At 42.4% G+C, this 27,081-nt stretch overlaps 1 protein-coding gene across 1 annotated transcript in view; it reads right to left on the bottom strand.

Moving 5' to 3' along the window:
• LOC311106296 (replication protein A 70 kDa DNA-binding subunit-like) overlaps nucleotides 1-23,603 on the bottom strand; it is a 44,857-nt gene extending 21,254 nt beyond the window's left edge. The window contains exons 1-12 of the mRNA XM_084148597.1: nucleotides 23,442-23,603; nucleotides 23,243-23,293; nucleotides 22,879-22,957; nucleotides 21,718-21,826; nucleotides 21,431-21,519; nucleotides 21,206-21,277; nucleotides 14,666-14,795; nucleotides 14,242-14,344; nucleotides 14,081-14,149; nucleotides 13,552-13,744; nucleotides 7,568-7,704; nucleotides 5,535-5,683 (exon numbers count right to left, since the gene is read on the bottom strand). Coding sequence (XP_084004723.1) covers nucleotides 5,535-5,683; nucleotides 7,568-7,704; nucleotides 13,552-13,744; nucleotides 14,081-14,149; nucleotides 14,242-14,344; nucleotides 14,666-14,795; nucleotides 21,206-21,277; nucleotides 21,431-21,519; nucleotides 21,718-21,826; nucleotides 22,879-22,957; nucleotides 23,243-23,293; nucleotides 23,442-23,474 — 1,214 coding nt within the window. The 5' untranslated portion in view covers nucleotides 23,475-23,603. The remainder of the gene's footprint in view (nucleotides 1-5,534; nucleotides 5,684-7,567; nucleotides 7,705-13,551; nucleotides 13,745-14,080; nucleotides 14,150-14,241; nucleotides 14,345-14,665; nucleotides 14,796-21,205; nucleotides 21,278-21,430; nucleotides 21,520-21,717; nucleotides 21,827-22,878; nucleotides 22,958-23,242; nucleotides 23,294-23,441) is intronic.
• Between the last annotated feature and the right edge of the window lie 3,478 nt (nucleotides 23,604-27,081).

Genomic DNA, 27,081 nt, shown 5'->3' with positions numbered 1-27,081 from the left:
TGAGCAGAGCAGCTCCACTAGTGGGTAACAGTGTGTCCACATACCAGATGGCACCCTATTCCCTATATAGTGCACTACTTTTGACAAGGGCCCATAGAACTCTGGTCAAAAGTAGTGGACTATAAAGGGAATAGGGTGCCATTTGGGACAATTACCTTTTTGTCATTTAGCAGACGCTCTTATCCAGAGCAACTTACAGTTAGTGAGTGCATACATTTTTCATACTGGCCCCCCGTCGGAATCGAACCCACAACCCTGGCGTTGCAAACGCCATGCTCTACCAACTGAGCTACACAGGACGCATCCTGTCTGTCTGTGGTGTGTGTAAGGGAGATCAGATGACTCAGTGAGGAGGACTGCAGGAGAACACCACCAAACAGAAAGAGTGAGTGGCCAAGTGTTACTAAGTGAGCAACGGCAATAGGACTGAGGACAACAACAAGAGGATGTGTCAAGAAGGGGAAGAATGACAAGAAGACTGAGTGACAGACAGTTGTCCAGTCAGCTACGAGAGTGAGAGAGCTGGAAAGGGAGGACAGGAGTCACTCCAGATGTGTCTGTGATGATGCCATCTAATGGACAAAGGCTGCTACTGTATGCACCGGACGGATCAGTAGGGAAACATTTCACGTTCAGGTTTGGTTATGAAACAAATTAGCACAAAATTAGAGAAACAAATTAGATTGTATGTGGATTTTATCTAAATCCTCCCAAATAGCAACTGAGCAGGCAGGCATTTTCTGGGTATGTTACTTGATACTGGGGAAGAGCAGGGTAATTGACTAGACTAAGCTATAATTAAGTAGATGTGCTTTATGATAAGGTAAATAAATTATGGTTAAGCATCTTTTAAATGCCTAAATAATGAAGGCAGCAAATGAGCATGTACCAAAGTTACAGAAAGCCGAGGAAAATGCAGCACCAGTTGAGTAAGGAACCTTTTCATTAATCTAGCTAAATTAATCTTTAAGCCTTTAAATTATGCAAGGGGCCAAGACTGTGCCCTAATTTACTGCAGCACCACAGAAATGTGATGCTCTCCATAAAGACAAATCCATGTTTCTTTCATGCACAGTAGTTCATATTCCCAATTCTCCCCCAAAAAGAACACAGATTTCATGACAATCTGTAGAAGTCTATTTCAAAGTCAAGAAGGGTTCATATAATATATATTATTATGGAGCTCAGAACCAAATCAGGGCTCAAGATAATTACTGCGTAGTGCGGCATTCTTGTTTGAGGAAATTAAACACTTTCTCTCCATAAGATTAATTAGTCTGGCATTAAAGGGAGAGCGCTGTTTTTTCAGTCCAGCACACACAGGGATAGGCTGAGCGGAACCACTGATCCACTGCATGGGTTTCAGTCAACAGCTTACTCGGGTAGGATAAATACTTACGGAAATCCCAAGAGTCTGCAGCAAAAATGATCGAATTAAGACACCTACACTTTGCAAAATGATGTTTTTCAAGAGCTTGGCTCTGACAGAAGGCTCACAGAGCTCGCCTTCGTTTTTCAGTTGTAAAAAGCTCTGGGTTTTCTATGCTTGCAAGATGAAACGTTCACATAAAAGGCCTCTTCATTTGTGGACAGATCGGTTACATCCCAAATGGAATCTTATTCCAGAGTGCACTACTTTTGAGCAGAGCCCTATGGACCACTATATTTGGAATAGGGTGAAATTTGGGATGCAGATGCAGACTGCTGAAAGCATGGCTCACTGATGATCAACATCCTTTTCTCCCAGAGTACTGAAAGTATTCAACAAGCACTGATGTGCTATGCCTAAATCACTAAATCATTCACTACTAACCTAGTTTTAAATCAACATATTGCTCTGTACTACTTGAAAATAAAAAATACATTTCTGTTCTCAGTACAACATTTTACTTCCTTACAATATGTGAGTCTATTCCATCCTTAGACAGTAGACCATCATGTAGGGCTGGGAATTGCCAGGAACCTCACGATACGATATTATAACAATACTTAGGTGCCGATACACTATATACTGCGATTCTCACGATAATCTATGTATCGCGATTCAATTCTGCGATTTTATTGCGATTTGAGGTCCCAAACATATTGCTCACTATATGTCTGCTGCAGAGAGACAAGAGAGAATAAGAACATTTGTTTTGTTCAGTCAGGGAAATAAAAAAGTGCTGAAAACATGTTGGCTCAATATTTGAAATGAAGATTGAGAACAAGCTATGAAGGAAAATACTGGAGTTTTGGTGCAGGTACAGCAGACTAGCGCTAGCTAATGCTACCTACCGTAGCCAAAAAATCTATACTTTGAGTCAATTGATATATACACTGAACAAAAATATACATGCCATTTCTAAAGATTTTACTGATCAGTCAATTTAAACAAATGAATTAGACCCTAATCTATGGATTTCACATAACTGGGCAGGGGCGCAGCCATGGGTGGGCATGGGGAGGGCATAGACCCACCCACTGGGGAGCCAGACCAAACCAATTAGAATTTATTACAGACAGAAATACTCCTCAGCACCACTCCTCAGACAAACCCGCAGGTGAAGAAGCCAGATGCGGAGGTCCTGGGCTGGCGTGGTTACACGTTGTCTGAGGTTGTAAGGCCGGTTGGATGTACTGCCAAATTCACTAAAACGACATTGGAGGTGGCTTATGGTCGAGAAATGAACATTACATTCTCTGGCAACAGCTCTGTTGGACATTCCTGCAGTCAGCATGCCAATTGCACACTCCCTCAAAACTTGAGACATCCGTGGCATTGTGTTGTGTGACAAAACTGCACATTTTAGAGTGGCCTTTTACCTGTGTAATGATCATGCTGTTTAATCAGCATCTTGATATTCCGGTGGATGGATTATCTTGGCAAAGGAGAAATGCTCACTAACAGGGTTGTAAACAATGTTGTGCACAAAATTTGAGAGAAATAAGCTTTTTGTGCTTATGGAGAATGTCTGGTATCTTTTATTTCAGCTCATGAAAACTGGGACCAACACTTTACATGTTGCGTTTCTATTTTTGTTAAGTATAATATAATCCAAAAATAATATCATAACATGTAGCCCAATGTGCTGGTTGGGTCACTGCCACACGCAGAACAGAAGTGTTATATAGGACTTAGTCCACCACTATGTCTGAGAGACTAATGGCTGAGGTCAGGACTCATATCAGCAACCTCTGAACTGTTCGCCTAATTGATGGATGCCTGCGAACCTGCAGGAGCACACTGGTCCTTGAGGACCTGCATCATCCCACAGCAGCTAGGCTCTACACTGGAAAACACATCAATGCTTAGGCTCGTTATCTCTGGCTGTCCATGTGAGAAGGGACTGGAGTGGCTGCATCTGCATCCCAAATGGCACCCTATTCCCTATGTAGTACACTACTTTCGACCAGGGCCCATAAGGCTCTGGTCAAAAGTAGTGCACTATATAGGGAATAGGGTGTCATTTGAGACACATCCGAGAAAGTGAAGGAAGCTCCCACAGCTCAGAGGGCAGGAAGTGGAACACCTGCGTTGTTGAAGTAAGCAGACGGAAGATTCACGTGAAGTCTCTCCACTACATCTACATCATTATCCAATGCCATATTGATAAACAAGCTATACAATTTTATACAAAATGCTTGAGGCAGGCTACCACTCAGACAATGGTAGAGAATTCTCTTGAATAGGAAGCAGCATGTAATACTACTACCACATTATGTTTGGGGAATAACCTCTTTGCAATGGCCAAATATCATTCAAATACCCAACTGGTCCTAATTCTGTAAAGTTCAGTCCTTTAATGGTTTGTAGGACAGGATGTTTAGCATATTATAAAAACAAATAGCATCACAGACCAAAACTGTTTCCAAGAAACGTCTGAGATCCAGTGACCAAACAACAACCTTTCAAAGGTTAGTCGTGAGGGAGAGATAAAGCTGTGATCAGAAATCACCACAGCCCAGACACACAGTGAAGTGGCAGATATGAGCATATTTTGTTGACTTGCCACCCCGCTCTCCCTCCCGCTATGTAGTCACATTTCACCGCTCTCATTATGCAGATCAAGGCTTCTGATGCGCTCAAAAATAATTACAGCGGCCCAACTTTTTTTCAAGGCACAGGGAAGTGGAATTTGAGCACTTGTCAAGACGCACAGGACGTGCAGAATATAATTTGGAATTGTTATTGGGTCTCCTTCCCTTTCATTCCTCAGCCTCCTTTCATCTTATTTCCCTGTGGAGTGTGGGGCCGGTGTTGCTGTTTGAAGGTAAACAAAATAAAGCACCTTCGGTGAGAATCGATTGGATCTCCACTTTTGAGACATTTTGCCTTCAATTTCAGACTGGGAGGCCTTGGCTGTGTCAGAGTGGAGCGGGAGAGGAGAAGGAGAGGAGGGGATCTAGAAGATGGAGGGACAGATCAATTAAGGTGTCAGAGAGCTGAGGTGAAGGTTAAATAGAAGCAATGACTGTCCCTAAAGTCCCTGTGAAGACCCCGCCTCCTCCATCAATCCCCCCTTCCTTCCACCATACACATCTATCCAACTATCTTTCCAACCCTGCTTCTACCCATTGAATTACAATATTCTATTTTATGCTTCCACCCTGCCATTGACAAGACACGGCTTTGATATCAACTTAAAAACTAAACTGCTGCCTAGCTTCCCAACTAGATATGGGATTGGAAAAGCTGAGTATTTATTTTGGGATATGGTACACAGTGAATAACATTATTTAGGTAATGAATAACGGGAATTGGCAAGAGAACGCAAAGAAAAGATGAAAGCATGAGTCACAGTAACTGTTTTCCCATTGCTTTGCTGGAGCAGCCAATAGATGGGGTCTTCAAGGGATAACACATGGGCCTGTTCCTCTGTCTGCCATCTTAAACCACTGCATGTGGATGTGCTACCAACTACCTCTTTCCCTAAATAACTACTCTCACATACAAACTAAATTTGGGCCTACATTCATTATATTTGTTCCAATATAATATAGGCTTTAGATTTAACTCCAAATATAGGCTTTAGGGTTACTTCCAAATATTTGTTCAATGTAGTTGTTATTGTCATTAATATGAAATAAAATATTTATGTTCTGCCCCGTCAACGTGATCAAAACACAAATGCTCCCATCACCACAATCAAAGACAAATTTGTGCACGTCACTTCTGGTCTCCAGTGCACCCGTTATTTGTGGCTTCTTTTGAAGGGCAGATAAGAAGGAGAAAAAATACATTTTCCGCAGATTAAGAATGATTTGCATTCATATGTAACGCTTCACTGAAGTAACCCCTCCACATCTTCACTAATGGAGGTAGGCTAATTTTAATGATACAAGACGGAGCACGCACCCTCTCAGAGTTTGGGGATCTGATATTTGCATTCAAATTCCTTTAAATCCTTTAGAATTCTCTCAACGGTGGAGCAGAGGATGTGAGAGATTCGCTCTAGGTCTTCGAACCCAAAATATGACCTAATAGCAGCACCATACATACCCAGGCTGTTCTTGCATAACACAGTCACAGAGGCCTTTAGACAGACACTTACCAGCCCCGCAGCTTGTATGCCTCAGGGATGTCGGGGTTGACCATGATGGTGCTGCTGAACGAAGCAGACAGAGATCTGCCCCCATAGTCCGACAGCTTGGCCCCTTTGATGGCCAGGATGGGCTGCCCAGAGCCATCAAAGTTCTCTGCCTGCAAATAGAACAGATAGGTTGACTGAGGATTTCCAACGATATACACTTTATGTGCAAAACTACACTACATGGCCAAATGTATGTGGGCACCCCTTCAAATTAGTGGATTCGGCTATTTAAGCCATACCAGTAGCTGACAGGTGTATAAAATAGAGCACACAGCATGCAATCTCCATAGACAAACATTGGCAGTAGAATGGTCTTACTGAAGAGCTCAGTGACTTTCAACGTGGCACCGTCATAGGATGCCACCTTTCCAACAAGTCAGTTCGTCAAATTTCTGCCCTGCTAGAGCTGCCCCGGTCAACTGTAAATGCTGTTTTGTGAAGTGGAAACGTCTAGGCGCAACAACGGCTCATCCACAAAGTGGTAGGCCACACAAGCTCACAGAACGAGACCGGCAAGTGCTGAAGCGCGTAAAAATAGTCTGTCCTCGGTTGCAACACTCACTACCGAGTTCCTCTAAAAGCAACGTCAGCAAAAGAACTGTTCGCCGGGAGCTTCATTTATTTTGTATATTTTTTATTTAACCTTTATTTAACTAGTCAAGTCAGTTAAGAACAAATTCATATTTACAATGACGGCCTATGAAATGGGTCTCCATGGCTGAGCAGCCGCACAAAAGCCTAAGACCACCATGCGCAATGCCAAGCGTCGGCTGGAGTGGTGTAAAGCTTGCGTTCTCTGGAGTGGAAACACATTCTCTGGAGTGATGAATCACGCTTCACCATCTGGCAGTCCTACGGACGAATCTGGGTTTGGTAGATGCCAGGAGAACACTAACTGCCCCAACGCAGAGTGCCAACTGTAAAGTTTGGTGGAGGAGGAATAATGGTATGGGGCTGTTTTTCATGGTTCGTGCTAGACCCCTTAGTTCCAGTGAAGGGATATCTTAATGTTACAGCATACAATGATATTCTAGACGATTCTGTGCCTCCAATTTTGTGGCAACATTTTGGGGAAGGCCCTTTCCTGTTTCACCATGACAATGCCCCCGTGCACAAAGCGAGGTCCATACAGAAATTGTTCGTCAAGATCGGTGTGGTAGAACTTGACCTCACTAATGCTCGTGGCTGAATGGAAGCAAGTCCGCGCAGCAATGTTACAACATTTAGTGGAAAGCCTTCCCAGAAGAGTGGAGGCTGTTATAGAGGGGACGAACTCCATATTAATGCCCATGATTTTGGAATGAGCTGTTCGACAAGCAGGTGTCCACATACTTTTGGACATGTTGTGCATCAGCACTGGCGGAGAAGGGGAAAAAAGTGGGGAAAAAATTCATGCAATTCTGTATTTACTAAAGCTTGTTCTTTATAAACTATACATGTTGTGTACCTCCGCAATTGGGGATATCTGCAGAACAAACAGAGGGAACATTGTGCTGTAGTTGTCAGAGTGAAAGAAATGGTGGCAAACTAAGCATAGCCCCACTGAGCCACGTATAAAATCAACTGCTGGAGCTGGGTTCCTTCATCAAACTGTGACATGGTATTTACTCAGTGACTTCAACCACATCAGCTTCTATTAAACACACACACACACACACACAGAGACAAAGACAGAGAGAGACAGAGAGAGAGAGCCCATTGCTGAAATCTCCTCTCCCTCTTCAAACTGCTTAATAGACATTTCCAAACACATGGAGGCATATGGCTCACAACACCTTTTCAAATTAGGAGAGAGGTGTACTGTACCCTTCCTGGGGCACTGGCTGACAGGACACGGACACACACACACACATAATGAAGGTGCTACAGCATGTCACCTAGCATGAGAGAAACTGAGTTTCATCCTCTCTTTATCCAGCAGGACTGTCCCCTTGTGTCCAGACGCATATAGACCGTCTATATGGCTGTGCTAGTGTCTGTCTCCCAGTCCTCACCTCCTCCCCCCACAGGGTGACATCCACCAGTTTACCAGACTGGTCCATCAGGTTGATCGTCCTCTTGGAGACCTCACGGTTGTTCTTGGTGGTGAGGCGGGTCACGTCGGCCACGCTCTTACAGACTCCAATCACATCTGGAAAACACACACAGTCACATCATTAGCACAGTAGACTATGAGCAGCATTACTTTGGAGAACCTTGAGTGACCCAGGAGAATCAGACATGTGATCAATATTTATAATATGCATATGTGGAATGTCCATTGATAGTTGAAGTTATTTTCAACACCGGTGACATCATGAGCACAGTAGACTACGGTCGTGTTTGAGATCAAATTCCACTACATTGCAGTCAGACACTGCACATTGACTTTTCTAAAAGTCACTTTACGTGCTAAATAATTATCCTCATGGGGCAGCAGGTAGCCTAGCGGTTAAGAGCGTTGGGACAGTAACCGAAAGGTCGCTGGTTTAATTCCCAGAGCCGACTAGGTGAAAAATATGTCGATGTGCCCTTGAGCAAGGCACTTAACCCTAATTGCTCCTGTAAGTCACTCTGGATGAGAGCTCAAATTTAAATAATTATTTATAGATCAGTCAGCGTGATGCTCTAACACAGCCTCTCATCAGTCTCTCCCAGCCTGACGGATGTAGGCTATACATTGTTTATATTGTCACTGTCTGAAGAAAACCTTGAAACTCTGCAATTATTTATATAATTATTTATTTTTTACATGAACTGAAAGCAGTCAACTCTCCTTTATGTAATCTAAACAGTTTTCAGTTTTGGAACTTGAGAGGATTGTTTGGACTGGGATGGACAGGGCAATTCCAGCGTTATGGATTTGCACACAAAAAAATGACTTATCAAGCATCAATGAAAATGTTAATGTGTATTTTTGTAGAACCTTATAGGGGAAGTGTAGACACAAAATTACAAAGTTCTAAATAATACCAGTTTGAAGTAACGGAACAACAGAACTTGCATTGTGGACGTGATGGAAATGGACAGGCATTTTTGGGAGAACAGACACTTCGGCAAAGTCTATGCATCTCAAAGTCTTAGGGTAAAATATTAACAGACTTTGAAAGGAAGGCTTGGCTACACACAAAAACAACAATGATGAAAATATTAACATTTTCATATATACTTTAGAGAGGAATATTGACCGTTATGGATGTGACATTCTCCGTTATGGATGTGACGCTGTGAGTGTTTACAGTGGGGGAAAAAAAGTATTTAGTCAGCCACCAATTGTGCAAGTTCTCCCACTTAAAAAGATGAGAGAGGCCTGTAATTTTCATTATAGGTACACGTCAACTATGACAGACAAAATGAGAAAAAGAATTCCAGAAAATCACATTGTAGGATTTTTAATGAATTTATTTGCAAATTATGGTGGAAAATAAGTATTTGGTCAATAACAAAAGTTTCTCAATACTTTGTTATATACCCTTTGTTGGCAATGACACAGGTCAAACGTTTTCTGTAAATCTTCACAAGGTTTTCACACACTGTTGCTGGTATTTTGGCCCATTCCTCCATGCAGATCTCCTCTAGAGCAGTGATGTTTTGGGGCTGTCGCTGGGCAACACGGACTTTCAACTCCCTCCAAAGATTTTCTATGGGGTTGAGATCTGGAGACTGGCTAGGCCACTCCAGGACCTTGAAATGCTTCTTACGAAGCCACTCCTTCGTTGCCCGGGCGGTGTGTTTGGGATCATTGTCATGCTGAAAGACCCAGCTACGTTTCATCTGCAATGCCCTTGCTGATGGAAGGAGGTTTTCACTCAAAATCTCACGATACATGGCCTCATTCATTCTTTCCTTTACACGGATCAGTCGTCCTGGTCCCTTTGCAGAAAAACAGCCCCAAAGCATGATGTTTCCACCCCCATGCTTCACAGTAGGTATGGTGTTCTTTGGATGCAACTCAGCATTCTTTGTCCTCCAAACACGACAAGTTGAGTTTTTACCAAAAAGTTCTATTTTGGTTTCATCTGACCATATGACATTCTCCCAATCCTCTTCTGGATCATCCAAATGCACTCTAGCAATCTTCAGATGGGCCTGGACATGTACTGGCTTAAGCAGGGGGACACATCTTGCACTGCAGGATTTGAGTCCCTGGCGGCGTAGTGTGTTACTGATGGTAGGCTTTGTTACTTTGGTCCCAGCTCTCTGCAGGTCATTCACTAGGTCCCCCCGTGTGGTTCTGGGATTTTTGCTCACCGTTCTTGTGATCATTTTGACCCCACGGGGTGAGATCTTGCGTGGAGCCCCAGATCGAGGGAGATTATCAGTGGTCTTGTATGTCTTCCATTTCCTAATAATTGCTCCCACAGTTGATTTCTTCAAACCAAGCTGCTTACCTATTGCAGATTCAGTCTTCCCAGCCTGGTGCAGGTCTACAATTTTGTTTCTGGTGTCCTTTGACAGCTCTTTGGTCTTGGCCATAGTGGAGTTTGGAGTGTGACTGTTTGAGGTTGTGGACAGGTGTCTTATACTGATAACAAGTTCAAACAGGTGCCATTAATACAGGTAACGAGTGGAGGACAGAGGAGCCTCTTAAAGAAGTTACAGGTCTGTGAGAGCCAGAAATCTTGCTTGTTTGTAGGTGACCAAATACTTATTTTCCACCATAATTTGCAAATAAATTCATTAAAAATCCTACAATGTGATTTTCTGGAATTTTTTTTCTCATTTTGTCTGTCATAGTTGACGTGTACCTATGATGAAAATTACAGGCCTCTCTCATCTTTTTAAGTGGGAGAACTTGCACAATTGGTGGCTGACTAAATACTTTTTTTCCCCACTGTGTATATATATATATATATATATATATGAAATATTTCACCAAACTTCATCATAATACTTTTATAGTCATCTGAAAATGTAGTGTACCTCAAAAGAGTCAAGAAATCACCATTATCTTGAATAGGTATCGCATAGGCTATCAAAGTGCACTCGTGGGTCCCGTGTTAACCAACCAAAAATGCAAAATGTGCTAGAAAATGCCTTTACAATTCATTATTTGAAAATCTTTATTTTCATTGTGAATTAGAGGATTGTATACCTCAAAAATTATATAAAATATTAGCCTTTTCATAACACTACAGGAACATTTTGTGTTATGCATGTGACAGGGTCCCAAAAGAGACTGCAAATGATGACACTGCACTATTTCAAATGTACATTCATTCTAGATCATCAATGACAGATGTTTTATTTCATGTTTGATACCATTCCTCATTACATTCCATATAACTATGTTTTACAATGAGCCCATCCTCCGGTTTCTCCCTTCACCAGCTACCACTGGCTAACCCTAACCCCTAGCCTCTGTGGTCCTGTCTGGCTCAGTTGGTAGAGCTTGGCACAAGCATGGCTAAGGTTGTGGGTTTGATTCCCGTGGAGCAAAATATAATACAAATGTATGCACGTACCGTAAGTTGCTTTGGATAAACGCGTCTGCTAAATGGCATATATATACACACACACACACACATACATATACACACATACATACACTACCAGTCAAAAGTTTGGACACACCTACTCATTCAAGGGTTTTTCTTTATTTGTACTATTTTTTACATTGTAGAATAATAGTGAAGACATCAAAACTATTAAATAACACATATGGAATCATGTAGTAACCAACAAAGTGTTAAACAAATTAAAATATATTTGAGATTCTTCAAATAGCCACCCTTTGCCTTGATGACAACTTTGCACACTCTTGGCATTCTCTCAACCAGCTTCATGAGGTAACCTGGAATGCATTTCAATTAACAGGTGTGCCTTCTTAAAAGTTAATTTGTGGAATTTCTTTCCTTCTTAATGCATTTGAGACAATCAGTTGTGTTGTGACAAGGTAGGGGTGGTATACAGAAGATAGCCCTATTTGGTAAAAGACCAAGTCCATATTATGGCAAGAACAGCTCAAATAAGCAAAGAGAAACGACAGTCCATCATTACTTAAAGACATGAAGGTCAGTCAATACGGAAAACGTCAAGAACTTTGAAAGTTTCTTCAAGTGCAGTCGCAAAAACCATCAAGCGCTAGGATGAAACTGGCTCTCATGAGGACCGCCACAGGAATGGAAGACCAAGAGTTACCTCTGCTGCAGAGGATAAGTTCATTAGAGTTACCAGCCTCAGAAATTGCAGCCCAAAAAAATGCTTCACAGAGTTCAAGTCACAGACATATCTCAACATCAACTGTTCAGAGGAAACTGTGTGAATCAGGCCTTCATGGTCGAATTGCTGCAAAGAAACCACTACTAAAGGACACCAATAAGAGGAAGAGACCTGCTTGGGCCAAGAAACACGAGCAATGGACATTAGTCCTTTGGTCTGGAGTCCAAATTTGAGTTTTTTGGTTCCAACCGCTGTGTCTTTGTGAGACGCGGTGTGGGTGAACGGATGATCTCCGCATGTGTAGTTCCCACCGTAAAGCATGGAGGAGGAGGTGTTATGGTGTGGGGGTGCTTTGCTGGTGACACCGTCTGTGATTTATTTAGAATTCAAGGCACACTTAACCAGCATGGCTACCACAGCATTCTGCAGCGATACGCCATCCCATCTGGTTTGGGCTTAGTGGGACTATCATTTGATTTTAAACAGGACAATGACCCAACACACCTCCAGGATGTGTAAGGGCTATTTTACCAAGAAGGAGAGTCATGGAGTGATGCATCAGATGACCTGGCCTCCACAATCCCCGACCTGAACCCAATTGAGATGGTTTGGGATGAGTTGGACGGCAGAGTGAAGGAAAAGCAGCCAACAAGTGCTCAGCATATGTGGGAACTCCTTCAAGACTGTTGGAATAGCATTCCAGGTGAAGATGGTTGAGAGAATGCCAAGAGTGTGCAAAGCTGTCATCAAGGCATGGGGTGGCTATTTGAAGAATCTCATTTCATTTGTTTAACACTTTTTTGGTTACTACATGATTCCATATGTGTTATTTCATAGTTTTGATGTCTTCACTATTATTGTACAATGTAGAAAATAGTAAAAATAAAGAAAAACCCTTGAATGAGTAGGTATGTCCACATTTTTGACTGGTACTGTATGTATAGGAATGGGAAACAAAAATAAAACTAAATGGATGTTGTTGCTCATTTAATTTATCCTGAGTACAGATTCATGTTAACCTGCTTCTATCAAGGTGAGCTGATGCATAGCCATTTACCCCTGCAAGGGGGCCAAAGCAAATGAGACGTTATCAGCAACATTACAGTTCTATGGTTACGTCCCAAATGGGCCCTCTGGTCAAAAGTAGTGCACTATATAGGGAATAGGGTGTCATTTGGGAGTAGCCTATACTCTCTGCCATCTTAATTAACCCTTTCATCCAGTCTTTGTTAGGTTACAACTCATTTAAGCATGATTAAGAAGATATCTTCAACATCACAGGGCTGGCTGGGCTGACGCCTGCTGGTCCGGAAGACAAATGACTCTACAGCTACACTACAAGCTGCACTAAGTCTATTAACATCATTACAACTAGGGATGTGTCCCAAATGGCATCCTATTCTCTACATAGTGCACTACTTTTGACCGAAGCCATATAGGCCTTGGTCAAAAGTATTGCACTATATAGGGACTAGAGTGCCATTTGGGATGCCGACTATGGCTTCTTATTACCGACTCCTTTTACCAGTGACAGTGTTTTCTCCTCTGCTCACCGGACTCCGCCATAGGGCCCAAAGTCAATCTGCGCCACAGGCCACTACTGTCATCAGCATTATTAATGACTTTTATCTCTGCTCTTATAATTACCTCAACCACCCTACCGCAACCCGCTATCGCCGTAGCATCCATCTCCCCTACGCTGCCCTACCACTCTTTTGCAGCTATCCCCATGATAGCTTATTATTAAGTCTGTTATTAATGATGGTTATCACGCCCCGCCAGCCCTGCCTGGACCACCTATCCCCTTCACTCCTCCCTTGGTACACCTGTGCCTTACCCAAAATGGCGTCCTTTTCTCGGGCCTCCAGGTCGGCGATGGAGACGAAGTTGCACTGCACCATGGGTACGTCCTGGGTGTCCTCACAGGGGATGATGGTGGACTCTCCATTCAGGGTCATCTCATAGTCATTCTTCAGGGACGAGTACTGCTTGTTGGCGATCTTCAGTGATCCCTTGGAGATGTAGAACACCTGGACATGGATCAAATAAGGCTTAAATCTAAAATAGATTTGGGCACAGGATTCATTTCACCTGAATACTGATGTAGGAGCTAAATAAAGCCTGGCAGAGGATCTGTAGCAGATGATCATGTTGCTACTGTCCTGTGACTCATTTTGGAGAGAATCATTCATTATCTCAGATTTTTATCATTATATCAAATCATATTATATCCAATTCAGCACATTGTACAAATCAAAAAGTATTGGCAATAGCACATTGAGATTGATTACTCAGTTGACCCAAATCTGCCGAAGTGACAGACATATGGTGGATAAGCATCATTAATAGGAGGCAGTTCATCTCACCTTGCCAGTCTCGATGATGCTGTAGAACTTGTCCACCTCCTGGGTAAAGGCAGTCACTCGGATCTCGCCCTGCATCAACACACAACACAGTCAGCTACGGACTAGCTCCACGCGATCCAACACGGCAACATGAGAAAATGCAAACAGAAAGGGTTACTCACACTCTCATCCACAATCTCCATGGAGAACAGCTTGCCGTCCCCACGAGAGTTGCTCCAGGTGCGGATGCCGCTCTTGTTGGTGACACGGGCTCGGATGGTCCACCTGACAGAAAATAAACAATGTTTATGTTGTTGTTGGATGAACCTATACTCCTTGAAAATACCTTGACCAACTATCTATGGAATAAATCACACAAACACATCCCCACATACAAATCAGACCATCATTATGACCATTCTATGACTCAAGAGTAAACATATGGGCAAGAGATCATGCTGTTTGAGATGGTCGTCAAAATGATAGGATGCATCCCAAAAGGCAATATGTTCCCTATATAGTGCACTACTTTAAAGTAGTACACTATATAGGGAATACGGTGCTATTTGGGACGCAACCATAGACGGGTATAAGAAGACCACACACTTTGACTGGTAGGGGTTGAGGCTGGCGATGGGCACGACTTTGGAGGATCCCCCAGGAGTGCTGGGCATGGCAGACGGAGGCATGGCCTTCTTCCCCCCAAACTCTCTGCTGGGACCTTTGTTCATGGAGCCTTATGATAGATAGGGAAATGAAAAAGACAACAGGGGAGCTATTGGTGCATATAGACAGCAGTGATAGAGTGGCAAACTCAACAGAATAGACATCCATAATGCATCAGGGCTGAATTAAAAAAAAATATATATATATATATATTTGGATAGCAACTCCTTGATCACTGTAATTATCTAACTTCATGAGAGTAGTCTCACATAACAGAAAAACTTTAATCAGGAAGAGTAGTTGATTTATTGCTGTATGTTTGGGATAGGAGAGAGGAGACAAACCCCCCAAGACCAACTAACTTGTGAGTCTGTGAGATGGTGTTTCAGTGAGAGAGAGAGCGAGAGAGAGAGAGATGATGATTCATTCACGTATCACAGACTCAAAGCAAACAGAAGTGTGAAATAACAAACCAAAGCTGCTCTTCCCACAGGAGATTGGTGCATGCGGCCTGACTTTGAGGTTTCTCTGTTCGGACAAGCGCTAGCTGCACATTTGATTTGTGTGCGTCTCACACTGTGGATTACAGTTCAAAGTGTCCACTTTGCCAACCACTGCATTTCTAGTAATTAAGCCCCCAGATCCAGCAGCACAGCCACACAACTGAACAATAATAACTGTGCTGATGAGGAGGATGAAGCTCACCATCACTACTTCAATTCCCTGACACCAGATTAGTGGGATGAATACCTACGACCCTGACCATAAAATGATATAAGCTTCTGAAGCCATATATTGGGCTAAGAGTTCATCTGTCATGGTTCACAAAATGCCATACAATACTGTAGGTTAGCACTAAGAAATATTTCCTATAGCCCTGCATATTTTCATGAAATAACTGGTTAAACATTTGTACTGTGTAATGATTAGAAATGGTTATATGTCACAAGAGATGGGTAATGAGAGATGATAAACATGAACTTAGAATTAGGCATTAATTTAATTACCTGCACCCTTTTCCTCTTAGAGCTATTTAGTGAGCATTTGTAAAAAATAAAACAAATGCCAAATTCAAGTAGACTAACTAAATATATGTATATTTTGGAATCAATGTCAGTAGCTTACTATTATTGATAATTAGGCTACCCATCACATACCATCTCTCATCATGGCATGATTACCATTTTATTTCAGTACTAATTATAACCAAGTGCTTACCTAATTACTTGATGAAAAGGGAACTGTCGAAATTAAGATTAAGTTAGTCCCGTGTAGCTCAGTTGGAAGAGCATGGCGCTTCCAGCGCCAGGGATGTGGGTTCGATTCCCATGGGGGACCAGTATGAAAAAAGTATTAAAACATATGCACTCACTACTGTAAGTCGCTCTGGATAAGAGCATCTGCTAGATGAAGTAAATGTAAGGTGTTGAAACCCTTAAGTCAATACTACAGTATATTCATATCATATCCAATTCAAAACCAGATTTACAGTCTGACTGACGAGCACATCTGGACACCTGGAAATAATAACCAGTGTGACGTACAGCAGCATGTCTGTTTTATACCTTTACTCTAAGACTGATTTTAATGGCTTATTGCAACAAAGAGACAGAATACAGACCTAGTATTTTGTCCTTAACAGCATCACATGGGTCAACTACCATCTTAGTAAGATCAGTATAACATTACAGATGACTGCATATACCCAAGAGGCAAATGTTTTTTAGCTAAGCGTTCTGACAAAAACAGTAGCAGTGTCATGTTCAGTAGATCTGAGGATTTTAACCAAGATTTGTCAGTTTTGCATAAATGCTGCCATCTACTAGAAACAAAGGAAATAACCGCTTTGTAACCTTCGAAACCACTAGGAATAAATATACAGTGCCTTGGGAAAGTATTCAGACCCCTCGACCTTTTCCACATTTTGTTAGCTTTCAGCATTATTCTAAAATTGATTAAATTGTTCCCCCCCATCGATCTACAAACAATACTCCATAATGACAATATACACACATATATATATATATATATATATATATATATATATATATATATATATATATATATATATATATATATATATATATATATATATATATATATATATATATATATATATATATATATATATATATATATATATATATATACACACACACACACACACACACACACACACACACACACAGTGGGGAGAACAAGTATTTGATACACTGCCGATTTTGCAGGTTTTCCTACTTACAAAGCATGTAGAGGTCTGTAATTTTTATCATAGGTACACTTCAACTGTGAGAGACTTAATCTAAAACAAAAACCCAGAAAATCACATTGTATGATTTTTAAGTAATTAATTTGCATTTTATTGCATGACATAAGTATTTGATACATCAGAAAAGCAGAACTTAATATTTGGTATAGAAACCTTTGTTTGCAATTACAGAAATCATACGTTTCCTGTAGGTCTTGACCAGGTTTGCACACACTGCAGCAGGGATTATGGCCCACTCCTCCATACAGACCTTCTCCAGATCCTTCAGGTTTCGGGGCTGTCGCTGGGCAATACGGACTTTCAGCTCCCTCCAAAGATTTTCTATTGGGTTCAGGTCTGGAGACTGGCTAGGCCACTCCAGGACCTTGAGATTCTTCTTACGGAGTAACTCCTTAGTTGCCCTGGCTGTGTGTTTCGGGTCGTTGTCATGCTGGAAGACCCAGCCACGACCCATCTTCAATGCTCTTACTGAGGGAAGGAGGTTATAGGCCAAGATCTCGCGATACATGGCCCCATCCATCCTCCCCTCAATACGGTGCAGTCGTCCTGTCCCCTTTGCAGAAAAGAATCCCCAAAGAATGATGTTTCCACCTCCATGCTTCACGGTTGGGATTATTGTTCTTGGGGTTGTACTCATCCTTCTTCTTCCTCCAAACACAGCGAGTGGAGTTTAGACCAAAAAGCTCTATTTTTGTCTCATCAGACCACATGACCTTCTCCCATTCCTCCTCTGGATCATCCAGATGGTCATTGGCAAACTTCAGACGGGACATGCGCTGGCTTGAGCAGGGGGACCTTGCGTGCGCTGCAGGATTTTAATCCATGACGGCGTAATGTGTTACTAATGGTTTTCTTTGAGACTGTGGTCCCAGCTCTCTTCAGGTCATTGACCAGGTCCTGCCGTGTAGTTCTGGGCTGTTCCCTCACCTTCCTCATGATCATTGATGCCCCACGAGGTGAGATCTTACATGGAGCCCCAGACCGAGGGTGATTGACCGTCATCTTGAACTTCTTCCATTTTCTAATAATTGCGCCAACAGTTGTTGCCTTCTCACCAAGCTGCTTGCCTATTGTCCTGTAGCCCATCCCAGCCTTGTGCAGGTCTACAATTTTATCCCTGATGTCCTTACACAGCTCTCTGATCTTGGCCATTGTGGAGAGGTTGGAGTCTGTTTGATTGAGTGTGTCGACAGGTGTCTTTTATACAGGTAATGAGTTCAAACAGGTGCAGTTAATACAGGTAATGAGTGGAGAACAGGAGGGCTTCTTAAAGAAAAACTAACAGGTCTGTGAGAGCCAGAATTCTTACTGGTTGGTAGGTGATCAAATACTTATGTCATGCAATAAAATGCAAATTAATTACTTCAAAATCATACAATGTGATTTTCTGGATTTTTGTTTTAGATTCCGTCTCTCACAGTTGAAGTGTACCTATGATAAAAAATTACAGACCTCTACATGCTTTGTAAGTAGGAAAACCTGCAAAATCGGCAGTGTATCAAATACTTGTTCTCCCCACTGTATATATACAGTGGGGGAAAAAAGTATTTAGTCAGCCACCAAGTTGTGCAAGTTCTCCCACTTAAAAAGATGAGAGAGGCCTGTAATTTTCATCATAGGTACACGTCATGACAAAATGAGGGAAAAAAATCCAGAAAATCACATTGTAGGATTTTGACACAGGTCAAACGTTTTCTGTAAGTCTTCACAAGGTTTTCACACACTGTTGCTGGTATTTTGGCCCATTCCTCCATGCAGATCTCCTCTAGAGCAGTGATGTTTTGGGGCTGTCGCTGGGCAACACGGACTTTCAACTCTCTCCAAAGATTTTCTATGGGGTTGAGATATGGAGACTGGCTAGGCCACTCCAGGACCTAGAAATGCTTCTTACGAAGCCACTCCTTCGTTGCCCGGGCGGTGTGTTTGGGATCATTGTCATGCTGAAAAGACCCAGCCACGTTTCATCTTCAATGCCCTTGCTGATGGAAGGAGGTTTTCACTCAAAATCTCACGATACATGGCCCCATTCATTCTTTCCATTACACGGATCAGTCGTCCTGGTCCCTTTGCAGAAAAACAGCCCCAAAGCATGATGTTTCCACCCCCATGCTTCACAGTAGGTATGGTGTTCTTTGGATGCAACTCAGCATTCTTTGTCCTCCAAACACAACGAGTTGAGTTTTTACCAAAAAGTTCTATTTTGGTTTCATCTGACCATATGACATTCTCCCAATCCTCTTCTGGATCATCCAAATGCACTCTAGCAAACTTCAGACGGGCCTGGACATGTACTGGCTTAAGCAGGGGGACACGTCTGGCACTGCAGGATTTGAGTCCCTGGCGGCGTAGTGTGTTACTGATGGTAGGCTTTGTTACTTTGGTCCCAGCTCTCTGCAGGTCATTCACTAGGTCCCCCCGTGTGGTTCTGGGATTTTTGCTCACCGTTCTTGGGATCATTTTGACCCCACGGGGTGAGATCTTGTGTGGAGCCCCAGATCGAGGGAGATTATCAGTGGTCTTGTATGTCTTCCATTTCCTAATAATTGCTCCCACAGTTGATTTCTTCAAACCAAGCTGCTTACCTATTGCAGATTCAGTCTTCCCAGCCTGGTGCAGGTCTACAATTTTGTTTCTGGTGTCCTTTGACAGCTCTTTGGTCTTGGCCATAGTGGAGTTTGGAGTGTGACTGTGAGGTTGTGGACAGGTGTCTTTTATACTGATAACAAGTTCAAACAGGTGCCATTAATACAGGTAATGAGTGGAGGACAGAGGAGCCTCTTAAAGAAGAAGTTACAGGTCTGTGAGAGCAAGAAATCTTGCTTGTTTGTAGGTGACCAAATACTTATTTTCCACCATAATTTGCAAATAAATTCATTAAAAATCCTACAATGTGATTTTCTGGATTTTTTTTCCTCAATTTGTCTGTCATAGTTGACGTGTACCTATGATGAAAATTACAGGCCTCTCTCATCTTTTTAAGTGGGAGAACTTGCACAATTGGTGGCTGACTAAATACTTTTTTCCCCCACTGTATATACACACACAATACATTTACATAAGTATTCAGACCCTTTACTCAGTACTTTGTTGAAGCACCTTTGGCAGCAATTACAGCCTCAAGTCTTCTTGGGTATGACGCTACAAGCTTGGCACACCTGTATTTGGGGAGTTTCTCACATCCCCCTCTGCAGATCCTCTCAAGCTCTGTCAGGTTGGATGGGGAGCATTGCTGCACAGCTATTTTCAGTTCTCTCCAGAGATGTTTGATCGGGTTCAAGTCCGGGCTCTGGCTGGGCCACTCAAGGACATTCAGAGACTTGTCCCGAAGCCACTCCTGCGTTGTCTTGTCTGTGTGCTTAGGGTCGTTGTCCTGTTGGAAGGTGAACCTTCGCCCCAGTCTGAGGTCCTGAACAGGTTTTCATCAAGGATCTCTGTACTTTGCTCCGTTCATCTTTGCCTCGATCCTGACTAGTCTCCCAGTCCCTGCCACTGAAAAACATCCCCACAGCATGATGCTGCCACCACCATGCTTCACCGTAGAGATGGTGCCAGGTTTCCTCCAGACTTGGTGGTTCCAAACTTCTTCCATTTAAGAATGATGGAGGCCACTGTGTTCTTGGGGACCTTCAATGCTGCAGACATTTTTGGGTACCTTTCCCCAGATCTGTGCCTCGACACAATCCTGTCTCAGAGCTCTACGGACAATTCCTTAAACATCACGGCTTGGTTTTTTGCTCAGACATGCACTGTCAACTGTGGGACCTTATATAGACAGGTGTGTGCCTTTCCAAATCATGTCCAATCAATTGCATTTACCACAGGTGGACTCCAAGTTGTAGAAACATCTCAAGGATGATCAATGGAAACAGGATGCACCTGAGCTCAATTTCAAGTCTCAAAGCAAAGGGTCTGAATACTTATGTAAATAAGGTGTTTCTAAAAACCTGTTTTCGCTTTGTCATTATGGGGTATTGTGTGTAGTTTGCTGATTACATTTTTTTATTTAATCCATTTTTAGGTTAAGGCTGTAACGTAACAAAATGTGGAAAAAGTCAAGGGGTCTGAATACCTTCCGAAGGCACTGCAAAATATTAGGAATTTATCTTGAGAATACAGTCCATTAATGACCCAACCTCTCAATTCAACTCCTGGTACAGGATGTGAAAAGGCATTAGATTTAAAAGCACAGTGGGTGATCTGGAGTTGTTTACCATAATTTCCATTCTGGGGCTGCAGGGGGTGGACTGAGGGATTGGGGGCTGACTGTGGGGCTTTACTCTGACCTGCAAGGGAGGTGAGGGAGTGAAAGGTAAAAACTCAAGTAAGCTGCACAAACAACATTGTAGGTTATATCCATGTCTGGATTCAAACATTTGTTCATCTTCACTCCCCCTAAGCCTTATGATATGGTGATGGAGTATGGGTCGAAGACTCGCCTTCCACGTAAGGCGTGGGCTCTCCGATCTTTCCAGCCACCTCATCAGCAGACTTCACCACCTCCATGTCCAATATGACCACCACAAGCCTGAACAGAAGAACAGCAATTAACAATTGCATTGTAAATCACATTCCAAAGACTAAACATATGGTTGATAATCAACAACAAAAAGTGGGTATGTGCATATCCATTGTGTGTGTGTGTCCATCCTAACAGCTCTAAAAGTTTAGAAATGGGTTTGTCATTCTGTAGGCAGGAAAACATGAAAAGATAGAAGCACCATACCGTCCATCCTTTAGGACATTGGTCACGTTCCTCTTCAGCTGACAGATACAGTTTGGGGCCAGTTGGTTGTCCTCAGCCATTGGGTTGAGTTGAGTGGAGAGCATGAATGCTACAGGAGGGATAGATAGATGATAGGAGAGATGTTAGGGACAAGACAGACCAACAAGAACATTGGCAGTGCAGTATTGCTTGTGCTAGTCTGTCTTGTCTGAGAGATGATGATATGCATTTCCCAACTTTTATGACTTTGTATGGTAATCACAACACTTCTTAAACTTCGCAAAATTAAAAGGAAGAAATTAATTCTTTATGTTTTTTCTTCTTCTTTGATGATTTCCAGATTTCCATTATGAATATCCTTGACTTTAATTTACACTGATACCTTGAGCCTCCTGACTGGTTGCATCACCGCTTGGTATGGCAACTGCTCGGCATCCAACCGCAAGGCGCTACGGAGGGTAGTGCGTACGGCCCAGTACATCACTGGGGCCAAGCTTCCTGCCATCCAGGACCTCTATACCAGGCAGTGTCAGAGGAAGGCCCTAAAAATTGTCAAAGACTATAGCTACGCTAGTCATAGAATGTTCTCTCTGCTACTGCACGGCAAGCTGTACCTGAGCGCCAAGTCTAGGTCCAAGAGGCTCCTTAACAGCTTCTACCCCCAAGCCATTAGACTGCTAAACAGTTAATCAAATGGCTACCCAGACTATTTGCATTGACCCCCTTTTTTTATGCTGCTGCTACTAGCTGTTTATTATCTATGCAGTCACTTTACACCTACCTACAGTACATATTACCTCAGTATGATAAATGTATGCACCCACTAACTGTAAGTCGCTCTGGATAAGAGCGTCTGCTAAATGACTAAAATTTAAATGTACAATTTGGTTTTACATTTACTGTATATATATATATATATATATATATATATATATATATATATATATATATATTCAATACAGTTGTAACCTTGCATGAACTTAAAATACTGGCATATATTATCCAAATAGAAAACTTTCGTTTTCTTTACATGCCACGACCACAAAGCAATGCTTGTATTTGCTACCTATCATGGTCACCTGCCTCCTGCCATACAACCATTTATGTGTGTAACGTTACTTTGAACAGGTGGTGGAGTGGATTTGGAATAGTTCTACTCACAGGACATTGAGTGCTGTCCATCACTCATCATCAGACGAAAGCGGGCTGGTCCACTGCCACCATCAATTTTACGGATGTTCTGAAAGAATATGAATATAGGAGTGCGGTAGAAATCATATGTCACAAATCTAGCAGTGCCAGTGGTACAAATCTGTATTTCCATCTTGGTGAATATCCTTGTCTTAAATGTTGGTCTCTAAAACATGGGTCCATACTGTCCAAGTTAGCTAACTGTTGACAATGCCAATAGCCATTCTTCAACAGTTGGCCCTAACTTACTACGGTTAATTCGCTAACTTCAGTTCGCTAAAGTTAGCGAGCGAGCTAGCTAGCTACTTCCACAACAACATACATTCATACTCACCACTAATTGAAGTATGGGGTTTTGTAAATCCTTAGAGCCTTTGGTTAGAGCCTGTTGAAAGAGCAGAAAACAGCTTAAGACAGATGGAAAATATATCTAGTTAGCTAGCATTGTGGCTAGCTAACTCAACAAAGCATTCAGATGCTGGGTAAACTTTGTTTGTATGCTTTCTGGGATGTCATAAAATGCCACCACCTACCTCTATCGCTCCTTTTGTCAGCATGTTAGTCATGTTGTAGCTGAGTTTATAGCTATGTAGGGTGAAACTGTACGTTTCAAAGCGAATTCGGAGAGGACAATCTCACTTCTACAGTGACAGTGCTTCCTCAGTGTTGTTGTGTCTGTGGCGCCAAATGTATCCCTGAACGCGCGAACTGTTCATAACGTCATCGCGTCATTTACTGCTAAGCGTTCCGGGTTTCTCTTATAGATCTAGGATCAGTTTACACTCGCCAAGCCCACCTTTAGCAATGGGGGGTAAAACGTAAAACTGACCTTAGACCAGCGTGCCGAGCCAACATGCCTCTATGGAACGTGCCTTTGGTTAAACGTGTAAATAAGAAAGTGTTTATATAGTAAGCATTGCAATGTCTAAAATTCTTTATAAGAAGACAAAGAATAACTGTTGTATGAATAGCTGCTCTTTTATTAGATGTCCTGCAAATCCTGCAACATTTATGAACACCATCTTTGTTTATGAAAAGCGGTCAGATTTAAAGGCGCTTCATGGTCAATCTGACCTCTCTGCATTGGCTATAAAGCATTTACGGTGATACGGCCTCTACAGAAGTCAGGGCATTCATACTTCTTGCGCTCTGCGGAGCAGCCCAGAGCTGTTGTGAAGGTAGTAGTCAAAGTGAATTTGTGTTTATACAGGACCTCCCACCCCCAACTACCTTCAACCAATCATGTCAATGCAAGCATTTCGCTACACCCGTAATAACATCTGCTAAACACGTGTATGTGACCAATACAATTTGATTTGATTATATGGAGCCCTACTCATTGTTACAAAATTTGCGAGGCACACATCATGCGGTATTGGAAGGAAGATGGTGGAAGCGGATGATGAAGTGGAATCTGAATACGATGGCGGTAGAATCAATGAGAATTGGAGTATTGTTCAAAAGAAAGGAAAACGGAGCAAAGTAGAGTACAGTGATGAGAATGACCCTTCGTATCTAGTAGGAGTATGGTTTGTTAATGAGGATCAGCTGAGCAGAGTACCAATCTTGAAGAAACCATTTTATCTAAACTGGTGGAGAGAGTACTGGGTAAAGTGAAGTCTGTGAGGATCACGAGAGGCGGGCTTGTTTAGATTGTTTGTGTCTTAATCAATTTAATAAGTTTGAAGTGTTGTGTGTCTCTTCGGAACAGGGCACCCCTCAAGGGGGTTATATCTGGCGTTTCGTGGGAAGAGATGAAAAATATTCCTGGAGTGATTGAAGCACGTGTGGTGAATGGGGAAAAATTGAAGAGTTAATTTGTTCTTTAGTTTTTTGAAATGGTGTCTCTCCCTAATGAAGTGCGGTTAGGGTATATTACCTACAGAGTTAGAGCATTTATCCCAAGAACAATGCAGTGTGAACATTGTAAAGTTTTTGGTCTTGTATAAAGTGTTTGCGGAAGGGAGAAGCCGAAATGTACAATATGTGGAAAATAACATATTATGTGTTATAAAAGTGTAGAAAATGTGACATGTTGTAATTGCGGTGGGAATCATGAAGCCACGTCTTCAGAATGCCCCACAACGGTAAAAGAGAACGAGGTGGCCAAAGTCAGGATTGTACAGAGCATTTCATATGCAGAAGCTGTGAAAAGGGTTGAGGGTTTGAACGTTGCACCAGAAGAGTCCATGGTAGTGGATAGGCCTTCACTGCAGGCTGCAGTGTCTTACACCAAGAGCATCCTGACATTTTAAAGGTTAAAAATGTGGACTTTGTGGCCTTCATCGCAATGGTGAGAAATGGCACTGCCAAGGTGGAGAAAAGATCTGGGAAGATAGAAATCATTGTGATTGCGGCGGAGCGGTTCCTGGGGCTGAAAGATTTCACAGCAAAGGAGTTTCATGGAATATTAGCAAAAGCCATACCACCTTCTCAGGTCCTAGCGTCTGAGAAGGGAAATATGGAGAACTAAAAGAAGGAAGAAGTGGGAGTTTTGTTTGTTTTGGCAATGTACTATTTTTATTAGGGTGGATTGTTAGTATCACTATTAAGTTTGGATTTTATCGGATCATGCATAAATTGGCTTTTTGTGATTTGCAGGCCCCACCCATGTATTTTTAGTTAGTTACTTTACACCACTGCGGTTTTGTCACAGTCCCTTCTAAAGTGTCCTGCATGGCTTGTGAGCGTCATAGGGACACATACATGTCTTCTATTTTCCTAATCAAAAGCTAGCACCAAATCCAGAGGAAGAAAACAGAAACTGATCCATTTGCCACATCAGAGATTACTCACGAGCGGGGGAGGGCCTCGAGCAGAAGAGGAAGGCAAGATAACAGAAATAATGTATTATTAAACAAAATTATACCAAGTTCTCGAGGCCCCCTGATGGTGTGAGGCCCCAGGCAATTGCCTTAGTTGCCTAATGGTAAGTCCGCCACCGTGCTGCAGTATGCTTGCACTCCCTAAAACATAGAGACCATATTTTCTTTACATTGATTGGAGTCAATGCAGTGCCAAGAAGGAATTTGCTCTGAACTTATAGTTGCGTTATAAAGATATCCTACTTTTCTCCCCATCCAACAAATGTTGTGCAAATATGTTTTGGCAAATATTTCCAACTTCTTTGGGAAATATCAGGTTTGTATGTTAGGGACCATGTATAACAAATAGGCCTATACATTCAAGTAATAGTCTACACATGATAGAAATGTATAGAGATCTCACACCAAAGATAATGTACATTTTCGAGAGCTTACTTGAAGGAATCACATGGAGTCGAAGTGGTATGCACTGTTGAGCGCTACATCCCGAGGGGTTCGTGCTGATTGTATGGAGATTGTGACAGCCGGTTAAATGGTATCCCTTGAGAAGGCAAGAACAAGATGTATGTCAGGAGAAGTGTAGTATTATCGTAAGGAGACGTGTACTTGGAATACGGAGGAGGAATGGAGGGAAAAAGAGAGGCAGAGGAGGTCTAAGAAAGAGAGGGAGCAAAAGGGTGAGCTTGAGTTGGTTAAAAATGGCGGGGAAAAGGGAGATGGTTTGTTAAAGAAGAATGGTAGAAAGTGTAAGCAGAATGAGCTAAAGACAGGAGGAGAAATGGAAGTGAATGAGGGCAAAGTATCTGAGGTGGTAGGTGTGGTGAAGTTCTCGGAGCCCGAGGCTTGCACTGAGGGTCAGGATAAAGATGAGTCTGTGACAGGAGGGGTGAACTTTTTGGAAAAAGTGGATCCTTGCATTTTTGGCTGATCCATTTGTGGTGTCAGGGTGGGTGAAAACAGAGTTGGGTGCTGTGGAATCGGTGAGGGTAACCAGAAGTGGTCTTGTGATAATTGTTTGTGTTTCTGCTGGTCAGAGGGAGCAGGCGCTCTGCGTTAAACAAATGGAGGCAAGCGATGTGAATTGTTTTGCTCTCAAGAAAAGGGCGCCAATGATTACTGGGGTAGCTGTAAATGTGAAAGCTGACCAACTGAAGGGCAAGATTCCTGGTGTTTATGATGCTCGTCGTTTGGTGCAACGCAGACAGAGTGGCGTGAGTGGTGAAACAGAAGAGTCGTTATCTTTTGAGCTTTGATGTTGAGTCTTTGCCCAACAGTGATGTTAGGATATATAAGTTATCCTGTACTTTTGTGCCAAATACATTACGTTGTTACAGGTGTCAAGGGGATG

This window comes from Coregonus lavaretus (assembly GCF_964263955.1).
Source record: "Coregonus lavaretus genome assembly, chromosome: 30".
Lineage (NCBI taxonomy): Eukaryota > Metazoa > Chordata > Actinopteri > Salmoniformes > Salmonidae > Coregonus > Coregonus lavaretus.
The sequence above is the reverse complement of the archived record's forward strand: the minus strand, read 5'-3'. Positions and strand labels throughout refer to the sequence as shown.